Source organism: Vitis vinifera, chromosome 12 (assembly GCF_030704535.1).
Source record: "Vitis vinifera cultivar Pinot Noir 40024 chromosome 12, ASM3070453v1".
Lineage (NCBI taxonomy): Eukaryota > Viridiplantae > Streptophyta > Magnoliopsida > Vitales > Vitaceae > Vitis > Vitis vinifera.
Window position 1 is genome coordinate 5,551,512 of NC_081816.1, and position 25,633 is coordinate 5,577,144.

General features: G+C 38.4%; 3 protein-coding genes across 3 annotated transcripts; 1 reads left to right on the forward strand and 2 right to left on the reverse strand.

Moving 5' to 3' along the window:
- Positions 1–1,523: 1,523 nt before the first annotated feature.
- On the forward strand, positions 1,524–15,430 carry LOC100258580 (2-alkenal reductase (NADP(+)-dependent)). The gene is made up of 7 exons (XM_010658902.3): positions 1,524–1,578; positions 13,286–13,568; positions 13,647–13,827; positions 13,921–14,087; positions 14,548–14,630; positions 14,749–14,875; positions 15,053–15,430. Exons 2-7 carry the CDS (start codon positions 13,296–13,298, stop codon positions 15,305–15,307), a joined length of 1,086 nt encoding a protein of 361 aa, XP_010657204.1. The 5' UTR covers positions 1,524–1,578; positions 13,286–13,295; the 3' UTR covers positions 15,308–15,430.
- A 2,481-nt stretch (positions 15,431–17,911) lies between these two features.
- Positions 17,912–20,297, reverse strand: LOC100253438 (transcription factor MYB101). Its single transcript, XM_002268933.4, has 3 exons — positions 19,521–20,297; positions 18,409–19,339; positions 17,912–18,314 (listed from the first exon to the last, which is right to left on the reverse strand). Exons 1-3 carry the CDS (start codon positions 19,854–19,856, stop codon positions 18,022–18,024), a joined length of 1,560 nt encoding a protein of 519 aa, XP_002268969.1. The 5' UTR covers positions 19,857–20,297; the 3' UTR covers positions 17,912–18,021.
- A 3,031-nt stretch (positions 20,298–23,328) lies between these two features.
- On the reverse strand, positions 23,329–25,429 carry LOC100248242 (probable membrane metalloprotease ARASP2, chloroplastic). Its single transcript, XM_010658904.3, has one exon. The coding sequence runs from the start codon at positions 25,077–25,079 to the stop codon at positions 23,709–23,711; it is 1,371 nt and encodes a 456-aa protein (XP_010657206.1). The 5' UTR covers positions 25,080–25,429; the 3' UTR covers positions 23,329–23,708.
- Positions 25,430–25,633: the final 204 nt, after the last annotated feature.

Genomic DNA, 25,633 nt, shown 5'->3' on the forward strand with positions numbered 1-25,633 from the left:
ATTAACATGTTTTACATATCGTTCGAATCAAGATATCACACCAATATGCCTCAAGACCTTCAAGTTAATAACTAATTCCACGACTTTGAAACATAAACTCAATCCCCAAGAATCATGTGATTTTCTATCGGGTCGACCCATATCTCTAAGGAAGAATGACCGGTCAAGATGACGGACTCTACTTTTCCCAATTTGCCTTGACGAGGTTCATATATTACAACTCAACCTTCATATCTTCTTCATCTTGAGGAATGTTCACCGGAAAAGCAGGTGATCACGACATTTGCAATCGGAAGGGTAATTCGGTCAAAAAGCAGTAATGTTTCCAAGGGTGATCTCGTCATTAGCCCTTTATTCCTATTCTCGAAGTATTGCAATGTAGCCCCTATTTTACGACGGGGATTGAAATTTCGGCTTATCTCAGCACACAAGGGAAGCCTTGGGCTATGAAATTACTGATTTAGGCACTAGCATTTCAGGTAAAATTCCAGTTACAGTTCACGTGATAGGGGTTCTTAGATTTCCTGCATGGGTGGGAATTGAAGTGATTGGCAACCCTAAGTCGGGATCCAACATTTTCATCTCCGTAGCGAGTCTAGCGACAAGCGTTGTCGGAAACTTCGTCGAACAGTTGGCTAAACTTTAAGGTTGTAGAATTGTGAGTAGTACCGATACTTATGAAAAGGTAAATCCACTGCATGCACCCATCATCACTCTCTTAATCCTTTTCTCATCGGAAATGAAATTTTTTTCAATTTGAAAAATAAAAAACCAAAAACTTGTTTGGATAAATTATTTATTAAAAATATTATTTTGATTTTATAACAAAAAAAATCATAAATTCAATTTATATAATACAAACTAAATTTAATTGAAGTTTTATTAAAAATAAAAATAATTTTGTAATGATAAATAAATTTAAAAATAAATATTTTTTTTAATAAAATATGAATAATAATTATATCATAAAATCATAAATTATATTTTTTTAACATTACAAAAATATACATCCTTCTGTAAGTATAATTGATTAATTTTGTTTAAAATGAATTTTAAAAATATAATTTTTTTTAAAGGAATTATACCCTCATTTTTTGGTCTTTGAATTGGCTTATTTTTAGGCCAATGTCACTCATTTCTCGACAACTCCATGTGAGGACATTTAATGATGATGGTTAGAGCCTAGAGGAGAGAGGGTTATGTGCTGCAAGAGAAGAAGACAGGTGATATAGTGTTTCTCTGCAGGTGGTTGGAGCCGAGCAAAAAGACGGGTGAGCAAGAAAAGAGGAGAGGGAAAGTTGGAAGAGGATTCCAGGCCTTTTTTGAGAGAGAGAGACAAAGAGAGGTGGAGGTTTAGAGTGAGCTGGGGTTTTAAAAGAGTAGAGGAGTCTTGGAGAGGAAGGTAGAGAGGGGGGGCTGTGAGAAAAAGGGAGAAAACAGAGAGAGAGCTAGACCAAAGACAGAGGAGGAGCAGAGGAGAGAAGGGGAACTGGTTTGCGGTGGTTTGGCTGGAAGTTGAGGAGAAGAAGCAGAGCAGCTTGGAGCCCAGCTAGTCTCGCTGGAGGGGAGCATTTTCAGGTACGTTTGCTAGACCACATATTTATTGCAGTTGATTTTCTTTGGGTTGCTGTGATTGTGTTATAATAGATTCATGTCTCATTCTTATGTGAAATTTGTTGAAGTGTAATCTAGTTCCTTTTTAGCTTTCCTGTGGGTGTTTGAGTCATACCTTCGATCTTATTTCGACCTGGTTTTCCCCACCTATACATAAGCCCATTGACTTCAATATGAGATGGGGCTTGGTTTAATGTTTTCTTTGGTTTTTTTTATGCTCTGTTTTTATGCTTGCTCCCTTGTTGTTTACTTCCGCTCCCGGTGACCATTTGTACCCCCAAGGAGAAGGGTTTTGTCAGCTTTGCCATTGGTTTTCTTATGGGACAGTTCCTGAATTTGGGTTGCTACTGTTTTATCACTCACAGAGTTGCTGAGTTATTTTACTCAGAAATGGTGACTGCCTATCTCCAGCAACATTCTCATTCCCAGAAATCGAAGTTGGTGCCTTACTCGTTGATTCTGAGCCTATTAACTCTAGCTTGGCAACCATCATCTATGGGGTATCCATTCGCATCCAATGAACAGGGCTCCGGTGTATTCAACACTGCAATTGATGAACCATCTGGATCCACAGTAGTCACCACGGTTCCTCCAGTTGTTGGCTCCCGATATTTGGCAAGGTGAACGAGGAGATTGGTAAGGAAATTGAAAGAACCATAAATGTAACTGGTCTTAATGGAAAATTGAGGAGTTAAAAGCAGAGGAATCAAGAGCAACCCAATAATGGCTTGCTTTATGGAGATTTCATGAATAATGCCGGAAAGAAGAGAAGCAATTCTAATCTATATATTTTATCTGGCTTGAGGGATTACCATGGGTCATTATCTGCATGTCACTCTGCTGGAATTACACCCCATGCGCCATTTCACATTTCTTAACTTGAGGGACAACTTGCTGATTCTTCAGCTTCTTCTGAAAATAACTTTCAATCAGTCAGAACCTTGAAATTGCTCTTAGGGCCATGTCATCAGAACCCCATCCCATGCTCTCTGCCACCTTTGTATCCCGGGCCCCCCACCTTTGCATGGCCATGCATTGTCATCTTGGTACGCGTGCTCTCCTAACATGGCCACCTTGTTATACAGAAGCTGACCCTCGCCACAAAACCCATCACCTTGACCACTCCTCGGCACAATCTGCACATGGGTTTCTCTCTATCAGCTACGTCTGCGCCATTGCTCTTTCCATGTTGAAAAAAATCTGAAAATTGGGGAGCAAATAATATATCTTTATGTCTTCACCTGGGGTTGAACCCCTTGGAGATGAAGCTGTTGCGAGAGTTCTCGCTACTTGCAAGGGTGCAACCGAACCTGTATTAGACACTTATGAACAATTGTTATCAAATGGAGCTATTTTGCCATCGCCAAACCTGAGATTACGCCTTCCCCGTTCAGTTTTAGTGGTTCTTCGTGAATGGGCAATCAATGCATCTCCTCCACCATCCTCTCTTCTGGTGAATCGTATGGAGCAGCAGTCTAGATTCATAGCAGTGCTGAGTTGGGTGAAAAGGCTGCTGAATGGACAACCTTTGGGTGCTTTTGGAAAAATGGCCGTGAACATTCGAATGAACTACTAGGCAGATTTCCTTGCACTGCAAGGTTTGATCTGGGAGAGTTTTTAGAAGATGGTCCAGGCGATTTGGAAGGTTTAAGTGCATCAGCAGCATATTGCGAGCCTGTTGTCAACCGAACCTGCTAATGTTAAACTTGGTGTCAGGGGCTTCAGTATGGATGCTACAAGTACCCTCTACTCTGTCGCTTGTTATGCACAGGGAAGGTTCAAGGAGCTTGAGGAACAAGATAGAAAAGTCTCCAAAAGGTTGCTGCTTCTTTGAATGGTTCAAGTCACCGTTGGGCCACAGATGTAAGAGCCATGAGCACCCTGCACCAGGACCCACTTCCCAACCTTTCCACCACCTAACCTGTCTCCAGCTTTCCCCACTCACGCGTGCTTAAATTTCTATGTGCATGGCCACCTTTGGTGGGCCATTCTTAATGCACATATGTCTCATCCCCTGCTCTTCACCGTTGCTTTCAAAGACTGATTTTCAAATAACTTTCTCTCAGCCAGCACCTTTTTATTTTCCTTAATTTTTAAAAATTTTCCGATTTTCTCCCACTCTCTCTTTTTAATAAACATGAATAAATTTCATAATTCCAAAAATAATGGAATTTATGAAATTAATCCATGCAAAAACAAATTAGGCTTTGGTGGGGCCCAACATATGAGATTTTCTTGTTTGTCAATTGATTGCTATGCTCGATCGACTTTGCCCTACTCTATGACATGCATGCAATTATTATGTACCTGTCCACTAACTTTGTTTTCATGATATCATATTATTGATTTGTTGCTTAGGTACACATCCTATCTTCTCTTATTTATTTGGTTACCTTCTATTGCGTACTTTACCCATAGTACATCTTTTATTATTGTTTGGTATCCATAATTAATCAATTAACTGTCATACTTACTAGAGGTACTGACCATAGAAGACGACCAACTCATGAGTCTGCCTGCTTGCTCGGGTCGGGTGGCGGATTTCACTACAAACGTTGTCTCCTAGCTAGGAGGTGTCGAGAAAGGGTACCCGGATGTTGTACTGGGAAGAAATTGTCAGGCCGCTAACACATATCATGTACAAATACTGAGAAACAAATCCTAAAGGAAATCCTTATCTTGTCACATCAGCAGGAAGCGTCAGGATTGGTTAGCCACGTGCTGCCTGATATAAATCTGCCAAGCCAATCGTGTATGCCACGCAACCTTCAACGTCTCACTCAAGCATATAAAAGAGGCAAAAGAACAAAAAATGGGGATCCTTCTCCTAGAGAGCCAAGACACCCACCAACAAAGAAGTTGACACTAAAAGATTAGCCAACGACCCGGATAGTCACCGGATCATCACATCTGGAAATGTTGTGCACTAACAATTGACATCGTTTGTGGGAATGAAACAAAAAGCCAACCACGGTGACTACATGGGTAGCTAACTACATGGGTAGCTAACCACACTAATGGTGAGGGTGTCGCCCCGACAACTTATGAGTGGCCATAGTGAACGATTGAACCCTAACTGACAGAGTACCGAAGGTAGCTGGACGAGTTGAGAAGAATCGTTGATTGGCATAAAAGGGAGAAGAACTAGATCTTGGCGGCCTGACTTGATGCAGCTGCCCAGTCGCTATCAGTAAACGAAGAGGTGTTGACAGGACTGCCAAAGAAGAACTACTCAGTCTTACCAAATAGCCCGATCCATCCAGAAATAAAGCTCCTCAAACAGGGAGGCACGATCTTCAACTATTGTATTTTTCGAAACGGATTTGTTGCCCATCGTAAGACCGCCCAAAAAAAAAAGAAAAGTCAAAGTGCCTAAGAAGCCTAAGGTGTCAAAGATCACTTAGCCAAGCCAAAGTGCCTACAGAAGCCTAAAGTGCGCAAAGAGCACTTGGCCAAGCCAAAGTGCCTAAGAAGCCTAAGGTGTGCAAAGAGCAGCCGACCAAGCCAAAGTTTCGAAAGAAGCATAAGGTGCCCAAAAAGCACCCGATCAAGCCAAAGTGCCTAAGAAGCCTAAGGTGTGCAAAAGGCACCCGACTAAGCCAAAGTGCCTAAAGAAGCCTAATGTCACGGACTTAATCCTTCACTAAGCTCGCGGGGCACTTAGACAAGCCAAGACGCTTGATCTTGCTAAGTCAGCCTTGCTCCCCAATGTTTAGCTTGCTCGGCTAAGACACTCGCGACTCAAAAGCTTAAGAAGCTTGGTAGGCAACTCTTGAAAGAATGGAAGCTTTCACTAACTCAAGGAAACCTTTATAAGTGCTTGGATGCTCACTTGCTTGGTTAGAAAGTGATTTGGGTGGTGCCTTGGCCAAATGAGGCCTTCAACTATTTATAGGCACCAAGGGAACTCTCTAGAACCTTGGAGGGTTCCTTACAAATCAAGAATATTCTAAAACATCCTACCCTATTCTATGTACAACCCTATGTACAAGAATATACAAGAGTTTCCTAGAAGTCTCTAGAAAGCCTTGGACTCCTCCCATGCCTTCCACCATAGTGTAGAGATGTGTGGACATCTCTAGGCATTTCTAGAACCTTCCACACTCTTCCCACCAATGGCTTAGTGTAGATGGCTCCAGGAGTCTTCAGAAGCTTCCCTCTTCCTATATAAGCCCATGAGGAGGGTCATTTGAAGCATCCTGTGACACTCGCCCCCACTGATGCCGTCGACGTCCTCGTCGTTGCCTCATTCTGAAACTTCTCGATGTGTTTCCAGAATTTTCTCAAGGCATCCGCATGTTCCCAACTTACCCGCCTCTTAGGTAGTCCTTTCCATCGGACTAGATACTTTATCACAGGAGGGACCCCTTGTCTCCTGGTGACCCGTTCAGCCAGGATATTCTTCACCTCCTTCTCCCGTGAGGCTTCAGATGGATGCAGACCCGTACGCTTTCGATGCTTAGAGTGCTGCTTCCTCTTACCCATTGAGTTCACCTTTCCCTTGGTGACATCTTCCATGTGTGTGCGGGCTACCTCAGCTCGCTCCCCTTTTTCCTCCTTTACTTGCACCCCTGCTAGTAAGGAGGTCTTAGGCGTACTAGGCTTCGGGTTGAATTGGAGGGCACCTAGTAGCTGCATTGAGCCCATATGTGCTTCGTCCCCCTGCTCCCTCTCCTTGATCATGGCACTAAGCGCCTTCCTCTTTGGACAATCCCGTGCCCAATGTGGACCGTCACATAGGAAGCATTTGATTTTAGGCGTGAACTCCTTCCTTTCCGCCTTACCCCTTCCTTCTCGGACGTTAGGCGTCTTGCTTGATCCATTTTTAGGAGCATTGTGGTCCCTTGGAACCTCGTCTCCCCCACCCATGGCGTGCCTATCCTCCAAAGACTCAATCTTGGAGGAGTCTCCCCTCCTATAATCCGTTAAAGACTTTGCTACTGCCATAGCGGTGGCTAAGTCTTGAACGCCTCGGCGCCTTAATTCCTGCTCGGCCCACCCTTGCAGGTTATCCATGAAGTTGAATAGCAACTCCTCCTCAGTCATGTTAGGAATCTCAAGCATGAGTGAAGAGAATTCCTTGACATAGTCGCGTATTGAGACTGTGTGCTTGAGACGCCTCATGTTTTTCCTAGCCAGGTAAGCCACGTCCTCGGGGTAGAACTGCCTCTTAATCTCCCTCTTAAAGTCCTCCCACGTCTCTATGGTGCAAATGCCTTTCTCCATATCGGTAAACCTCCGACGTCACCATAGAGTAGATGTGTCAGTAAGGTAGAGAGTTGCAGTTCTTACCTTAGCCACCTCATCAGTCAATGCGATAGCCTCGAAGTATCGCTCCATATGCCATAAGAAGTTATCTAACTCCTTGGCATCCCTTTTGCCACTAAACCCTTGTGGCTTCGGCACCTCCACCCTAGATGCCCCTTGTGTGGCCATGACCCGAGCCGACACAGCAGCCTTGTAAATGGCCAACTCTTGCCGAATCTCCTAGTCTCGGGCCTCCATGCGCGCAGCCAAGGCCTCCATCCTTGACTCCACACTAGCGAACATGCTCATGACCTTGCCTTGGAAGGACATGAACTCCTCGTGTGACACCGGCTGAACTTGTGAGCCTAGCACCCCCTCGCGAAGGTCTTGGATCTGCTCCCTTAGATCCTCTAATCCCTTCTCCATGCCTTGCTCGATCAAGTCCACCCCTTCCCGGGTGTCCACCATGGCTAGCTCCACCTTGGCTAGCCTTGCCTCCATGTTGGCTAAGGCGTCACGAGACTTATCCTTCTTACCCCTGCCCCATGCAGTAGGCTCGGTCTCCCTTCCTCGGGTTTGCTTACTAGTCTCCTCCACGTTAGAGCCCGACATGCTTCCTTTGCTATGCCCACCTCGTAACCGCGCTCTGATACCACTTGTCACGGACTTAGTCCTTCACTAAGCTCGTGCGACACTTAGACAAGCCAAGACGCTTGATCTTGCTAAGTCAGCCTTGCTCCCCAATGTTTAGCTTGCTCGGCTAAGACACTCGCGACTCAAAAGCTTAAGAAGCTTGGCAGGCAACTCTTGAAAGAATGGAAGCTTTCACTAACTCAAGGAAACCTTTACAAGTGCTTGGATGCTCACTTGCTTGGTTAGAAAGTGATTTGGGTGGTGTCTTGGCCAAATGAGGCCTTCACCTATTTATAGGCACCAAGGGAACTCTCTAGAACCTTGGAGGGTTCCTTACAAATCAAGAATATTCTAGAACATCCTACCCTATTCTATGTACAACCCTATGTACAAGAATATACAAGAGATTCCTAGAAGTCTCTAGAAAGCCTTGGACTCCTCCCATGCCTTCCACCATAGTGTAGAGATGTGTGGACATCTCTAGGCATTTCTAGAACCTTCCACACTCTTCCCACCAATGGCTTAGTGTAGATGGCTGCAGGAGTCTTCAGAAGCTTCCCTCTTCCTATATAAGCCCATGGGGAGGGTCATTTGAAGCATCCTGTGACACTAAGGTGCACAAAGAGCACTCGACTAAGCCAAAGTGCCTAAGAAGCCTAACGTGCGCAAAGAGCACCCGACCAAGCCAAAGTGCCTAAGAAGCCTAAGGTACCTAAGTAGGCACCCGACCAGGCCTATCGCCCAATAAAGCCTAAGGTGCCCAAATAGCACATGACTAGGCCTAGAGCCCAATAAAGCCTAAGGTGGCCAAGTGTTACCCAACTAAGCCTAGTGCCCAACAAAGCCTAAGGTGCTCAAGTAGCACCCGACCAGGCCTAAAGTCCAATAAAGCCTAAACTGCCCAAGTGGCACCCAGCTAGGCCTAGCGCCCAACAAAGCTTGGGGTGCCCAAGTAGCACTTGGCCAGGCCTAAAGCCCAATAAAACCTAAGTGCCCAAGTAGCACCCGATTAGGGTCAGAGCCTAACAAAGCCTAAGATGACCAAGCAGCACCCAACCAAGCCCAATGCCCAATAAAACCTAAGGTGACCAAGTAGCACATGACCAGGCCTAAAGCCTAATAAAGCCTAAGGTGCCCAAGTGGCACCCGACTAGGCTTTGCGCCTAACAAAGCCTGGGGTGCCCAAGTAGCACCCGACTAAGCCTAAAACCCAACAAAGCTTAAGGTGCCTAAATAGCATCTGACCAAGGCTAGAACCCAACAAAGTCTAAGGTGACCAAGTAGCACACGGTTAGACTTAGAACCCAATAAAACCTAAGGTGTCCAAGTGGCACACAGCTAGGCTTAGCGCCCAACAAAGCCTAAGGTGCCCAAGTAGTACCTGGCCAGACTTAACGGCAAATAAAGTCTTAGGTGCCAAAGAAGTACTTGATCAAAAAGCTTTAGGTGCCAAGCAGCACCCAGCCAAAGCCTTAAGTTCCAAGAAGCACCCAACCAAAGTGTCAGGTGCCAAGAAAACATTCGACCAAAAGTCTTAGGTGCCAAAAAAGCACCTAACTAGCCTCAGTTGGTCAGTTTCAGCAATGAGGTCACAAAATTCGCCCTCTTGCCTACCGAAATCCCTAATGTCACACTTCATCTGCACAACAGAAAAAAGACAGAAATATGGAGGAAAAACGTAACAATACGAAAAAAAAAACCTTAACTTACTCTCAAACACAACAAGAAGAATCAGAACAATTCTTATCAACACACTCAAGTCCTAGGAAGAAAATTGGGGCATGAAAACCAAAGCTAGGGGACAAGGTAGTACTGCCTTACCCTCGCGTGTGTACACTTGGAAAACACAACCTCACCACCCATAGAGTTCTAACCTACAAAGAATCAGAAAAGACGAAATGTCCATCAAGGCTAAGTGCCTGACAAAGCAAAAAGCCCATTTAAGCAAAATGCTCATCTAGGCGAAATACCTAACGAGGTGAAATGTCCATCTAGGCAAAATATCCATCAAAGCCAAATGCCCAACAAGGTGAAATGTCCATCTAAGCGAAATACCCATCAAGACTGAGTGCCCATCTAGGCAAAATGCCTAACAAGGTGAAATGCCCATCCAGGCAAAGTGCTCAACCAAAGTAAGATTCCTAAAGAAAGATCAAAAGGCGGTAATGCACGTTGTGTCACCTTGTGCAAATCTCCAAGCGTCGCTGCTCCTCAAGGCGATACGTGCATGACTTAATATCTTCATACGAACCACAACACGAAGGTTTTGCGCCCAAGTAGCTCTCGGTACACAATGTCCCAAACCCACTTAGCCATGAAATAGGGCATTGGAGGTACCAGCCATAGAAGACGACCAACTCATGAGTCTGCCTGCCCGCTTGGGTCGGGTAGCAGATTTCCACTACATAAGCTCCCCCCTAAGGAGTGTCGGGAAATGGTCGGATGTTTTATCGTTCGAATATCGCTTCTCGGCTCCATTTAAACCTACAATGATCTAAGAACCGACCTCCGATTGATCCTAGAATAACTAAAAATGACAACTCGAAAGAAACTGTCGGGCCGTTAACATGGATCATGTGGTATAAATATCGATGAACAAATCCTAAAGGAAATCCTCATCTTGTCACATTAACAGGAAACGTCAGGGTTGGTCGACCATGCGCCACCTAATACAGATCTGCCAAGCCAATCGTGTACGCCACACAACCTCCAATGTTTCACTCAAGCCTATAAAAGAGGAAAAAGAACAAGATATGAGGATCCTTCTCCTAGAGAACCAAGCCACCCACCAACAGAAGAAGTGACACTATAAGATTGGCCAGCGACCCGAATAGTCACTAGATCATCACATCTAAAAAGGTTATACACCAACACCAACACTTAACTTATTTAGTAGAAACCTGGTTTTAGAGTTTAGAGAGGTGTTATGGTTCATCACTTTACCTTCTCAATAGATAACCTGACCCTAAACCCGACTCGATTTTTCTAAGACATGCTTTTACTTTCTAAGAGTCACACTTAGAGTTTTTTTACTTCTTATTTTATTTTTCCTTTTAAAAATAAAACAAAAATAAGTAGTGACTTCAAATTGTTTTTCAAAAATAAAAAATTTTCAAATAAAAAAAACGAATCTTATCATCGAGTGGGAACACATGTGAAAAATAAATGTGGATCCACAAAAGCATTTTGAAATTTTTTATTTATTTTGTAATTACTTAATCAATTTCTTGAATTCTAAATTATTTTTAAAAACTAGAAGATTTGTTGAAGAATTTAAAAGCGTTAACTATGTCCCACTTAATTATTTTTATTTCTTTATGTTTTCCTTTTAATTTTAAAAGCCAATAAAAACATGTACTTTTTTTATGAAACAATTGTCTTTTATTTTTTTTTAAACTCTTTTTAGGGAATAAAACCAAACAGTGATATAAATTTTTTAAAACTACCATTTTGTTTTTAAAAATAGAATATTGTTTCTATGCCCAAACAAACATTTATTGTTTAGTTAAAAAAACTCTCAAAGTTGTTTTGTTTTAAATAAAAATATAAATTATTTTAAACTGCAGATGTATATTATTGCCAATTCTTTTTTCATTCCTAGTCTTGTTGTTACCTAACAATAAAATAGAAATTCCAACCCCACATTTCTAGGTGCATCCAAACATATGGATTAGAATCATCAAATTCATTCTTATTTTAGGTAAAATAGGAATAAAAACAAAATATTTATTTCCATTCACCAAATATGCTCTTAACTTAATATGTGATCGGATAGAGTGGGTCTTTCTTTAGTTTTAAAAATTGATTTTTTAAAAGGTAAATATAAAAATACTTTGTTTTGATCATTTAATTTACTTTTAGCGTTAGTTTCTTAAATGACGAGTTTAATTTTTACATTGAAATTTTTTATACTAAACTCATTTTTTAAAAGATGAATTTATTTATTTTTACCATGAAAGAGAGATTTACATAAAATCTAATGGTTTTATAATTAATTTTGAGAAAACGGTTTTCGTTTTAATATTTTAAAATATTACACTATCCTTGTAAAATTTTTTGGCATAGTGCAGATTGTTTAGAACTAAAAAACATGTTTAATAATTAGAAAACAAAAAAGTTGGTGTTTTCAAAAAAACATGTTTTAGTTGTTTTTGTTTGTTTTATATTCACCTGTTTTAGTTGTTTTAAGCTATTTTGTGTTGACCGTTTTAAAAATTTATTATATAAATATGAAAAATTATAAAAAATAAGGTGCTTTGTACAACCATTATTTTTAAAACATACTTAGAAAATACAAAACAAGTTAAAGAGGATTTTAGGTACCAAAGGAGACATTTGTTCTATAAACCATAATAATTTTGAATTTTTAAAAATTATTTTCGAAAATACTTTTGAAATGACCTCAACAACCATGAAAGAAACACTATTAGGATGTTCTTGCCAGTTCACTTGACCCACACTCTCATTTGGGTTGCCTAGTTAGAGACTGTTTTTATTTTTAATATTAAACAAACATTAAAACAAAATAATATTTTGCCTTTTTAGTTGTTTGGGATTGTCTACTCTGCTTTGTGTAAAGATTAATTTGAACTTTAATATAAATTAAATATTAAAACAAAATAATATTTATCTTTTTAGTTGTTGTCCCAGGCTGGCTTTCGGAGTAAAAAATTTGCATTGATATGACTATACAATCGTAACATATGCTCAAGCGATGAAAATAAAAAATATATAAATTTTTTTATTTTAAAATATTAAAAATATAAATTTATTCAAAATTTTCTAAAATATAAAAAAATGAATGAAGTTATAATATTTTATAAATTAAAATTAATTTGATAAGATAAATTATTAATATAACTTTTAATAAATTTAATTATTTAAATAAATTAATATCAATAACAAAAAATTATTACTGCAAATTATTAATAAAATTTTAAAATTAAATTTCAAATAAAATATTTTATATAAATCCAATTTTATTACAATATGTATAATTCGATACACACATTGCATTACACGATGCAAACTTTCTCATGATACAATTTACGAGTCCTATTAAAATCTTTATATATCTAGATGTATGATTTGATAATTTTCTTATGATACAACTTCCGTGTCTTGTTGAAGTATTTATATATCCAGATATATTGTATGATACTAACAACCATGGTTATAAAAAAAGTTCTATATATAATTTATATAAGTCTCTTGTTCATAGGAGTTGATGACACGTAATTGTATTGTTATTCACAATTAAATATGATATTTAATTCTTTACCAAAAAAAGAAAGTTAAAGTCATCATGGATAATTGTGTTGTAATACACCATTACCGTATCCATTTATAACAAGTAACATATTATTTTTATTTACTATAAATTATTTATGTAATATTTTTTTCTACTTTATTGTAATATTTGTTTTATATTTATTTGCATTGACTTTCTTATTATATATTACTTAAAATTTTTCTTATTTAGTAATGAAAAAATTTGAAAAAAAAAATATAAGAAAAGAAAATGGTGATCATAAAATTTTTATTTACAAATTTTTCTTATTTTTTTCCATAATATTTTCTTTATTTCTTTTTCTGTCTCATTTTCCTTGAATAGAATGATTTCCCTTAAACCACTACCATGTTAAGGCACCGCCGTGAGCTTGTGTCTGTCTCACTCTTCTCTATGAGTCGCATCGTCACCCACCTTTCTATAAGTATCCTTCACCATAGGCACTGAAGTTCCATTCTTCTATAAGGATCATTCACTGAAGGCACTCAAGTTCCATCGCAGAAAGTGGGAGATGGCTGGCCTTGAAGGTGTTGACAATGGTGGTCATGAGAACCTAACCATGGTGGAGTCACGAGAATGGGTTATGGTAGCCTACGCCGCCAAAGGCATTCCAACGTCTGATCACCTCAAACTTCGCACCACAAAACTATCACTCGACGCTGACTCAATCCCCAAGGACCATGTGGCTGTCGAGCTCCTCTGGGTTTCCGTCGACCCGTATCTCCGAGGAAGAATGAGCGGTCAAGACGAAGGGCTCTACTTTTCCCAATTTGCCCTTGATGAGGTTCATATATCACAACTCAACTTTCATATCTTTTTTCATTTTGTGGAATTTTTTTCTTAGTTCAAACTGGAAAAGCAGGTGATAACGACATGTGGAATCGGAAGGGTAATTCGGTCAAAAAGCAGTAAATTTTCCAAGGGTGACCTCGTTAGTACCTCTTTTTTCCCCTTCTCGGAGTACTTCATCATAGAGGCTACTTCTTTGCAAGTGGTTGATCAAACGGCTGGGATTGAAATTTCGACTTATCTCAGTGCTCTAGGTAAGCGTTGGGATACGAAATTATTGATTTAGGCACTGGCGTTTTTGGTAAAATCCCAGTTTGACCTCACTTGCAATGTGGCTCACGTGGTAGGGGTTCCTGGATTTGCTGCATGGGTGGCAATTGAAGTGATTGGCAACCCTAAGTCGGGATCCAACGTGTTCATCTCCGCAGCAGCCGGTGGTGTTGGAATGTTCGCCGGACAACTAGCTAAATTCAAAGGTTGTAGAGTTGTGGGTAGTACCGGAACTGATGAAAAGGTATGGTAATACATAGAGATAACGAGAAATATCAAATAAAAAGATTTAGAGAGTGTTTATTTTTTTGGTTTTTTTTTTGTTGAAAATAATTTATTTTTAGAATTTAAGTAGTTTATTTTTTCATTTTTTGACTTATTTTAAATTATTTTACAAATAAAAAAAACCATATTGATTTTTTCTTTGGTTTTTAATATTTAATAAAAATAGACTATTAAGTCTTAAATTTATGTTTAGAATTAAGTAAAAAAATAAACACTATCTTATTTTTATTTTTATTTTTAAAAAGCAAGAAGTAAATAATGTTATAAATTTTTTAAAACTATTTTTTGTTTTTAAAAATAGAAAATTATTTTTAAATCATATGCAGAAACAAACTTTTATTATAAATAATTTAAATATTTAAAAAAAATTATTTTCTATGTCTTGATTACTTTTGCCCCTTTCAATGAACTCCATGCAGGTGAAACTATTGAAAGAGGAGTTTGGATATGATGAGGCATTCAACTACAACAAAGAGGCAGATTTTGATGCTGCTTTAAGCAAGTAAGACTTCGTATGAATTTGCCAATTATAACTTGTCCATGCATGGCCAAATATGTAGATTTTTACTGTAAACATCAATTCACATGACTGAATGGATGAAATTCATTGAATAATGCAGGTATTTCCCTAATGGTATCGACCTCTACCTCGACAATGTTGGTGGTAAAATGCTTGAGGCAGTCCTCAACCATGTTAATGCCCGTGCCCGCATAGCAGTCTCTGGAATGATATCTCAATATAATCAGGTACATCATCTTCTCAAGTTGAATACGACCTGGCCAGGGAGTAACTCTGAGAGGCTTAAAACATTCCTTCCACCTCTATGAAGTTTACATGCTCCCATATGTAAACTTACATGTGAAGTATATTTGCTACCTGTATTTTTGGTTGGTTTTCTACTACTGATTAATCATTTTATGCAGGTTTGGACAGAAAGAGAAGGGGTCAGGAATCTACTGAATATTGTGGGAAAGGAAGTGAGAATTGAAGGGTATTTGATGGGTTCTCATATGGATCGGTTTGACGATTTTACAAAGGCGATGGTGACCTACACAAAAGAAGGGAAGCTAAGATCCAAACACAAAATCTACTATGGAATTGAGAGCTTCATTGAGAGCTTGGGATCCATATTCTCTAGCTCTAACATTGGAAAAGTAGTCATACAAGTTAAGCCATAATTTTATCCTTACCAACACTATTCTTTCGGGATCAAGGACTATATTTTAGGATTCTATGTTTGCATTGAATACACTATATATATATCTCTGGATTTCTAAGCCTTGGTGCTTCATATGAAATAATGACTGTTATTGTTTGAATATTCCAGGCTTTTTTTTTTTTTTTTTTTCATATTATGTTTTGAAAATCTTGAAGTAGCTTCAATTCCGAGGGAATAGATCAAGAAACATATGGTTAGACCTTACAGTGGAGAAGGGACAGCTTGATTCCAATCTGAAAGTGCTTTTGCAAAGAGACAAGTCAATACTTGGCTTGAAATGGTATTCTTTTCAGCAAAGAGGTAAGCTAACCATGCAAGCGCTGGACTCCCATTCAGGAGGAATGGTTTGAGACTTTTAGCCATACTGTTCTTTGACACCAATAGGTGTAAAACATGGTGAAGCACATCTGATTAGACAATTAATGGATGGTTTGAAAGAAACCCTTTTGATTTCTCAATCTGAATTAAGCTTTCAACTCCAGAATCGAATAAAAATGGACCAGTATTTCATGCTTTTAAGGGTTATTTGTTTCTAGTTGTGTTATGGGAAGAATGCTGATTTGGGTTTGCTTGAAAATTGGCCTTGAGAAAGCTATAAATGCCATTTTCCTCTTTCAATTCCGCTTGAATAAGTGATCAAGGCCACAAAATTGGTGTGATTTTCTCAAGTGGGCTTTATGAAAAGAAATTCTATATCCTAGACTAGTCCTTAATGTAGTGAAGATTCCATACATAAAAAGAGAGAGTATATGAGTGTTGAAGATTCATAGTTAATAATTAATGTGGATGCAGAAGAAGTTTGGAAAAAGGGAAAAATTAAGACTAGGAAAGTAGGAAGTGAAGCAAAGGAAACACAAGGTTTGTGGGGAAGAGGAATCAATGGCTTGAAATGGGGTGGTGTCACTGGTGTGGGTAATGCCTTCACCAGCATATAAACATGCAATCTCTGTGCCCACTAAAACATCTAGAAAGTGATATAAAAAAAAAAAAAGATAGAACTTTTTTCCTTTGATGATCTTTTACCATGGATGGTTTGATTTGACATCTTCTTGGTGCCTTTTTTTTTTTTTTTAGAAATTTATTTTACGGAGTAAAAACTCTATTGAAAAGTCATGAGCAAACATATAAGTTTAATTTGGTTTTTGAAAAATCCAAGAGAATGCGAGAAATAAAAAATAAAAAAATATATTTAAATTCAATAAATCTTTTCATATCGTATTTTAAATTTATTTAATTTATTTTAACTATACCATATAAGTATTCAATGATTTGAAAATATATATATAACTTTCAAACTAATTTTAATTATATTTAATTTTCTTTCATATTTTTAATAAAAAAACCAAATATTAAAAAATAATTTTCTTTTAATATTTTTTTTTCCTTTTTAGTACCTTCCCAATATATCAATGTTTTTTTTTTCTTTCTTCATTATTTTCGCAATGCTAAAATATTGTTTATAATAGGCATGAGGTGACCTTCTTGATTCTCACATTCATTCTTACTAAAAAAAATTGATATAATTTTTTTATCATATAAATAAATATCTTCATTGTAAATTAAAGAGAAAACGAATCATAAAATTCTAAATAATATTGGTCAAGGATAGACTCGGAAACTATCTATGATGATACGAATGGATGTTGCCTTCCTTTGATCACCAACCCTTTTGCTTTAAAACATATGAATTGTCCTTACAAGTCTTAGGAACTTGTCTCTTGCACCCTAGGTTTTTACTTGGGGCAAATTTTATGATCTTATCACTCCACTTGGGGGATGCATGCATCACTATGATAAAAAATCAATCACAAGATACAAAAAGGGAAAGGTAAGAGAACGTGAAGCGTGTTGCCATGGTCACCCATCACCCAAGCAGCTCCTATGTTTTCTGATCTCACACATACGAATAGAGAGAATTGGGCCATAGCTGGGGAAAGGATGCCCTGCATGAACCCCCCTTTTCTCCCTCTAAAAATAGGGACGTTTCACAACCAAAGAGTTCATAAAAGCCATGTTGAGGCCATGCCCCCTCACTAAAGCTCCTCCAAATTTAGCAAATACCGAGATTCCGGGATAAAGATATGTATGGGCCAATTGGGTCTATCCGGATTGCCCCCCACCCCTAAATTGAGGAAAATATATGTCATGCCACAACTCCATTCACACTATCTCAAATAACTATCATGTCATGCCCAAAATTTGGGATTCATTTACCAAAAGAGAATGGTTCTTTTGACTAGCACAATGTGTTTTTTTTTTTTTTTTTTTTCTACCAAAGAAAAAGAACCTACTTGCATTTTTGTATCTATTCTTCACACAAAGCAACTAATTATTTAAGAGACCCATTCAATAAAGACTCCTTGGAGTAGCACCACATGAAATCTTTTTACAAAATTAAGGCCTTTATACCCTTGGAAGAACCTGTTTGGAGAAGTTGTCCGGCAATTTATGGCATTACTCTGCAGTAAAAGTATCAAAATCAACAATGAATGTCATACTCTAAATAGCTAAGTATAGAATATCACAAAGTTTTACAATAATGTACAAATCTTTTTCCTTTTTTTGTTTCTTTTGCAAATGGTAAGAAAAGTTAATCTCAAACAATCATTGAACTTAAGACCCATAAAACTACTGCCTTTGAATAAAATGTTAAGTGTTCCCAAAAAGAGTTGTTTAACAAATGCTAGGCATGGTGTACCATTCGCATGACTCCATGCCCTGTTTAAGGCTCGGGTTGGTGGTGCTGGTGGTGGCGGTGGCGGTGGCGGTGGCAGCAGTGGCAGCGGTGGTGGTGGCTGCGGGGGCTGAGAAGGGTGAAGTATGGTCAAGTCCCATGTTAGCACCAATCCCATTTGTAAGCTGACCAATTGATACATCTCCATAGCCATGGTGCCAGTCTAGTAGGCTCAACAGATCATCATCCATGCAAGCAATCTCCTCCATTTGTTCCTTCTTTCGCTTCATCCCTGTGTGACCAACAAGCCATATGTTCAAAATCTGGAGCTACAAACAATATTGAAATCGATGCGAATTTCATCGAACACCTTTACATGAACTCACCAGCATGTGCCTGAGCAGCGCAGGAATCAGCCCACTGGTTCTCAGGAGTGGCCTGGCGGTTCCCGTAAGCAGACCACATATGCTGACCAGCTCCGTTCTGCACAATCCCATCAAGGACATGTTTTCCCTTGTTTGATGCAGCCATGGAGTTGTCCTCAGCTTGCGCATTCCCAAACTGCACTACACAGTTTTCCTCCTTGGAATTCTCATTTCGGGACAAAGTTTCAGCCTCCTTCAACATATCATCCAGCAAACCACTAGTGTCCTGTGACAGTGGCTGAGCAACCACATAAGTATTAGCAGTGGTTGACTGTGATATCATGTAATCGTCCCCGGTTGCGCCTGAGGAAGCAGAGGTGGTTTGTTGTAGTGGAGATGGGGATGCAGGAAGTTTCAGATTCATCCCCGGAACTGCAACAATTGGGTGAAATTGGGATCCCACAATTGGCTGATTTAGATTGAAACTGCCGTCAAAGCTGCCAGAATTGAACTGAACTGGAGACTGGGAGAGAAGTTGGGATGGAGTGAGGCTATGGTTGTAGAGAGAAGACATCGAGGATTGGAATGGTGAAACAGGGGACAACGGCATAGTATAACCGGCATTGTTGTTGGGGAAAAACTTAAACTGGGAAGAGGGGTTGCTGAGAAAAGATGAATTGGCGTGGCTGCTTATAGGATTTGCAGAAGTTGTGAAATTGACCTGATCGAAAAGCGAGAGAGTAGGATTGAAACTGGGCTTTGTCTGCTGAGGTGATGACAGGAATGGTGAAAACATAGAAGATGAAGAATGGGACAGTACGGGCTGCTGCTGCTGCTGGTGAAGTGCTTCCTTCTGAACTCCTTGCGGATACAAAGGCAGACCAGCTCGCTGCCGTCTCTTCACCCTTGTGTTCCAGTAGTTCTTGATTTCGTTGTCTGTTCGACCTGGTAACTGAAGACAAAGAAAAGAAGAATCAACAGAGGATAAATAGAGAGGAAAAGTCCAGATGGGTCATAAAAAAAACCAAAGAAAAAACCAAAAGAGAGATGGAAACATCAAAATCTGAACAGGTATGGTGAGAGGAGGAAAATGAAAACACAAACAGAAGAAGAAAAGAGAATAATTATCAAACCTGAGCAGCCATGCGAGCCCATTTGTTACCAAGCTTAGCATGGAGTTCAACAATGAGTCTCTCTTCTTCAGGAGAGAATGCACCCTTCTTGAGATTAGGCCTCAAGTGGTTAGCCCATCTCAGCCTACAACTCTTCCCACACCTGGACAGCCCTGAATTCTTCTGCACAGAGTTCCAGTTCCCCTCTCCATGTCTCTTCACATACTCCACCAGCACCGCGTCCTCTGCCGTCGTCCACGGTCCCTTCTTCAGCCCCTGATTAGCCCCTCCATTGCCGCCCATCCCAGACGTCGCATCATCGCTCAACGCACCACCACCACCGCTGTTGCTTATCATTTTCTTTTTTGCTTTCTACTGCTTCACAAAACTTTATATATGTATCTATATAGATATGTATATATATATATATGGTCGTAATTTATTTCTTTTTCTTGGGAGAGGGTTTGGCAGAGAAGTTGAATTCAATTCTCTCCCCTCTCCAAAATACAGACAAAAAACAGAGGAGAGAATGTGAGAGAAAGAGAGAAAATGAGGGCTGTGGCTGTTCCTCCTCTCCTCCTCCTCTTCTGATTATGGGTCAGAGGGGGAGAGATAGAGAAAAACAGATACACAGAGAGAGAAAGAGCGACACAGAGGGTAATTGATAGAGGAAAAAGGATGAAGAGTGAGAGGAGAGCAAAGAGAGATGAGCTGTGGAAAGCGAAGCTGGGGTTTGGGGGTGGTGAGAGAAGCCCCCCACAGAGACGCTTCTGAGAATTTAGAGGTGAAAGCTTGTAATTCGCTCCGTTTTGCATGCTACAGCCCACATGCATACGTAATTTATACGCGTTTTCTCAACCCACCCCCATTTTCTATTTTTGGTACATTTTTTTATAATTCTTTTATAAACAATTTATGAGACAACACCCAAAATGATTATAATATTAAATTTATTTCATTTTTCGTATTTTATTGGAATTATAAGAAACAAAAATTAATAATAACTACATCTATATAATAATAATAATAATAATAATAATAATAATAATAATAATAATAATAATAATAATGACAATATAATATTTAATGCATATAATAAATTTTTATTCAATACAACCAAGTACTATGTTTTCATGTACAATAAGGATTATCTATATTCAAAATATGTTTAAAAGTGTATTTATTTGAAATATTTTTAGTGGAAATACTTTTTTTTGAAATCTATTTTTAAGTCAAAAAATATTATAAGTGATTTTTTTAATATTATAAATAATTTTAAAAAATTTTAAAAGTCTTTCTAAAATTTGTCAAACACTTCATATTTTTTTTTTAAAATAATACTTTTTAAACCAAAAATATTTTTGATAATTACGATAATTATTGTCGAATGGACTCTTAATTCACACACGTACTTCACCAATAACACTAAATAATATGCTTTACTTTCACATAGTATTATTACGAAATGTTAAATTATTGATTATGTGTTTGTATTCTAAATATAGTAATTTATTTTTGGTCTGTATTTAAAAAAAATAAGAAAATATAAAATTAATTGCATCATAGTTTATTATTTTCTTAAATAACCTTTTTTTATTTATAAAATAATATTAAATAACATGTCTTTCTTTCTTCTATTGGAGAAAATATAAAAAATAATTATATGAAAAAAAAAAACGTATCCTTCAAGGGATTGATATTAATTTGCTCATTATTTATTATATACTAGTTAAGGTATATTTATAATTTAAATATACATTTTATTAAAATATGAATATAAAAATATTTGCATGGTATTTTAATTATTTGGTTTTTTAAGTGGCCCTTTTTCTATTTAAAGAGATGTGAATCTATAATAAAATTAAAATATTAATGTATATGGTGAAAAAAAAAAAAAAGAAGGTAGGTGAATAATTGAATTTGCTTGTATATTTTTATTAAAATATTAAATCAAATTTACAATAATTATAGTATATGTGGATGATTTGAATCTTATAGAAACTTTTAAATAGCTCACAAAAATAGTTAATTATTTAAAGAAAGAATTTGAAATAAAAAATTTTAGAAATAAAATATTATCTTGAGCTATAAATCGAACATTCATTAAATGGAATACTACTTTTACTGGTTGACATATATAGGTAAAGTTTTGAAATGCTTTCATATAAACAAATCACATTTACTCATCTCTTATGTGGCTCGACCCATGTCATTTTAAAGAAGTAAACAAAGAAGAAGTTCCCTACGTTAAGTGCAATTGGCACATTAATGTGTTAAACAAATTGTACATGACCAAACATACTACTCTCCATTAATTTTCCAGTAATGTATAGTTTTGCCCCAACTTGAAAATATTACAATGAGGTCAACAAATTTTCAGCATCAACCCATTTCTCTAGACTCCTCACACCAACATGGCACCACGACTTGCCCCATGGTCTCACCGTCCATCGGCGAGCACCTCTCCACTTCACTGCCAGTCATGCCACGACGACATTTCTGACGTTGCCTCGACTTCATGGGACAGCATCGCCATCAAACCAACGTAATCTCTGCCCCTTTTCATCTAAGCTTTGTCTTTGCTAAATTTTAAGACAATCATAGCAACCTAATAGCATTTAAAGAATATTATACTTTTCAATTTCCTTCTATTAAAGTTTTTCTTACAAGATTTTACCCAATGATGTTTTGAAGAAGATGAAGAGGCATACCCTTCTACTAGGATGGGGGAAGTGTTAAAATTCAGGGTTTTGCGGATGACCGCATAGCCCATGCCTATAAATAATGGTTTATAGGGTGATGAAATTTGCCGGATAACTGAGTACCTTTCTCTTATTTGTGTCCTTTTTAATCTTTATGCTTCACCTTACACCGATATAATCTCTAGAGCTCTGCAACTCTAAAACATCTGTATCCTCTTACAACAATCCCAGAAAGTTTCAGCTTCCCAATCTGCAATGTTTTAATTGATAATTTCATGTCTCCACAAAAGGGCTGATGTTGTTCTCGGTCCCCCTGCTCCTCAGGCTTCGGTGGACTACACCATGGGAAACTTTTCCACGGTATAAACCAGCCTCAAAACTTTGATCTTAGATAGCTTGGCTGTAGATGATCAAAACAGCCACCACCCTTTTCTTTTGATCAACTTAATGCCTTCCTTTTCTTGTCTCCGGCAAGAGCCGACACCCACAATTTTGCAGATGCTGTTGATACTAGATTGACTAACCACTTGACTACATAATCTACAGCAATTGAGAATAAATAGTAGCAGTTTGAAGAGAGTATACCAGCTGGTATTAGCAACAGGTTCTAAAATCATTTAAGTTTCAAACACTTACCACATGATCAAACTTAGTAACTTACTCATGCACCAAATTTATCCAAAAACAGGAAAAGCTGGGGATGCAATGAACCTCTAAACTGATATCTAGGTTTTAGTCATAATTCATCAATTTCAATTCTTGTACAGATCATTCTTGGATGGTTGCACTAGCTGACACTTGGGCTAATTGATCTGGCAATGGCTCACAAAGAAAGGAAAGGTAAGTCTAATTTGCCTGATGATGTTGATAACAGAGGAAAGGAGAGTCTTGATGCTAAACCAAAACCAAAAAGGCATTAAAGGAGCATAGCAAGGTAAGGCCTCGTACTATCAAATATCAAATTAGTCATTGGCAACAAATTTAGGAAACAAAATAGGATCAAGGAAACACAATGGAATACTTTAAAGCTTTTTGACAATTTTTACTACTAAGGAACACTTCCAGTTCCTCTCTGTATCTTAAAGTTCACTAGGACTGGACCCAGAAGAATATATAGACCAAAGATCTAATTTCAACTCATAACATTCAATTCCAATAATTACCAAGAATCAATTGTAACAGAATAGTGATTGCTACATGTATATTTGTAGATTGTAATAAGAGTTGAAATGAGACATTTGGAGTTGAATAAGCCATGCTAGTATTATGATTGACAAGACTATAAGTAGGATGATCCACAAGGGATGAAACAAATTGGAGAAGAAGCCGTGAACTACCTCCCACATAATGTCTTGTACAAAGCAACTAGTCATGTCAAGCATCCAAATCCAACTCAGTCTGGTCCCGCCCATGATGCATTGCAGGAAACCAAGCTGATCTTCAAGAGCTTTGAGTGAAACCTTTTCCAAGCCAACCCATATTCGAGCTTCCAAGACATTGCAAGAAATCATAATAGCTCTTTGATGAAATCAAGGTTTAATGTATCTCGAACAATAAGGAACAAACCAAGAAGTATAACAAGCATGATCCCTGATGACATAATCCGCTGCTCTAATTCCAAAGGGAGCTTTCTCCCACCCCTGGCTGCCTCTAGAAGTATCAAGAACAACGACCCCCCATCTAAAGCAGGTAATGGGAGAAGGTTTATTACTGCAAGGTTAAGATTTAGGATGGCTGCAAATTGGTAGAGCCCATCAGTGTTTGACCTTGCAACTTCTGCACCAACAGCAATAATCGCAACTGGACCCGAGACCTTACTGGCGGTTTGTGAAAAGTTGAGGAAAGTCTGTTTCAAGCTCTCCAAAACATTAGAAGAGAGACCCCAGAATTCCTTTCCAGCAAAATTATAAGCCTCAAGAAAATTTTTTGGCCTAACTTTTGAAATTTTAATATTTGGAGATAACTGAACTCCTATTCTACCTGTTCCATCTGAATTCTCATCAGGGGTAACCCCAATTTCAAAATCCTTCTTTCCCCTCTCAACCTTGAGCAACACATTTCTTTTAGGACTTCCCTTAATGGCATCAACAAGTTCAGAAACTGAACTAGACCCTGATTTTGGCAATTCAATACCATTAACAGCAAGAATTATATCGCCTGGAAGCAATCCATCTCGGGAAGCAGCCGACAAGGCTCGAACCTCAGGCACAAGCACCCCAGGAAAGGCCTCTTGTACAGGCAATCCAACAGACAATACTTGAACAAAGATTATCACATAGGCAAATATTATATTTGCAATTACGCCTGCTGAAATGACAAGAACCCTATCCAAGATTGGTCTATTCTTAAGTAAATTTTCATCATCCACCGGAATATCACTCTCTGGATCATTATCAGGAAACCCCACAAATCCACCAAGAGGAAATGCTCTAATGGAATACTCTACATTGTTTGAGTTAAACTTAGCTAAAATTGGACCAAACCCAACTGCAAATTTACTTACATGAATCCCCTGAAGATATGCAGCAAGAAAATGACCACTTTCATGAACAATAATGATGGCTGTCAACACAGCAGCTGCCTCCACAACAGACTGAGCACTCTCCAAGCTCCCAAAATCAAACCCGGCCATAGCCCAAGACCTGAAATTTCCTCTCTTCCCATGAGGGTACCTACTCTTCTCGCAGAAAAAATGGTTCTTGGAATGAAAACTGAGGTTTGATGATGAGCAAAACGAATAACAAATGGAAGAAGACAGAGATTTTGAGACATGGGTTCTGGGTTTTAGACCCAACTCTGAAATGGGTGATTTTGAATTGATGAATCTGATGAGTGAAAAGGACGAAGATGGTGGTGAAGATGAGAAGGTTATGAGCATCTTTTCTTGGGTTTTTTCAAGGGTATTAAGAAGGAAGAGTTTGGGCTAATAATGAGAGGAGAATGGTCGGAGATGCAAGAGAGATCGGATAATTCACTTTTTTTTTTTTTGGGTCTGTGTGGAGGAGAAGTGAGTGAGGTGTCTTTTCTCTCTCATTACTTTTCCACATCCATTTGTGCCGTTGGGATGGCCCTTTTTGGGGTTTGAAATGTGTGATCCATAAGTGGAGACCCAACTTATCTGGGTCGCCGGAGATGTGGCCGCCGATCGCCGGAATCTGGCCGACTTTGACTGGTGGTGTGGGAAAGAGAATCTCACTTAAGGTTGCCACGTAGAAATGGCTGAAAGAGAGGACAAGAAGAATAGAGGTCAAGCAAGAGTTGAAGCTTTGACTTTTCACATTTTTTTCCAATCAAAATTTGACACCTGTACTTATCACCTACTTGGAGGATCTTCTTATCTACTGAGGGGCATTGATTTTTTATTTCATACTTCAGAAAAAAAAAGAGAAGTAATTGTGACCTTCAAAAATATTGGGCTTTTCAACTCATACT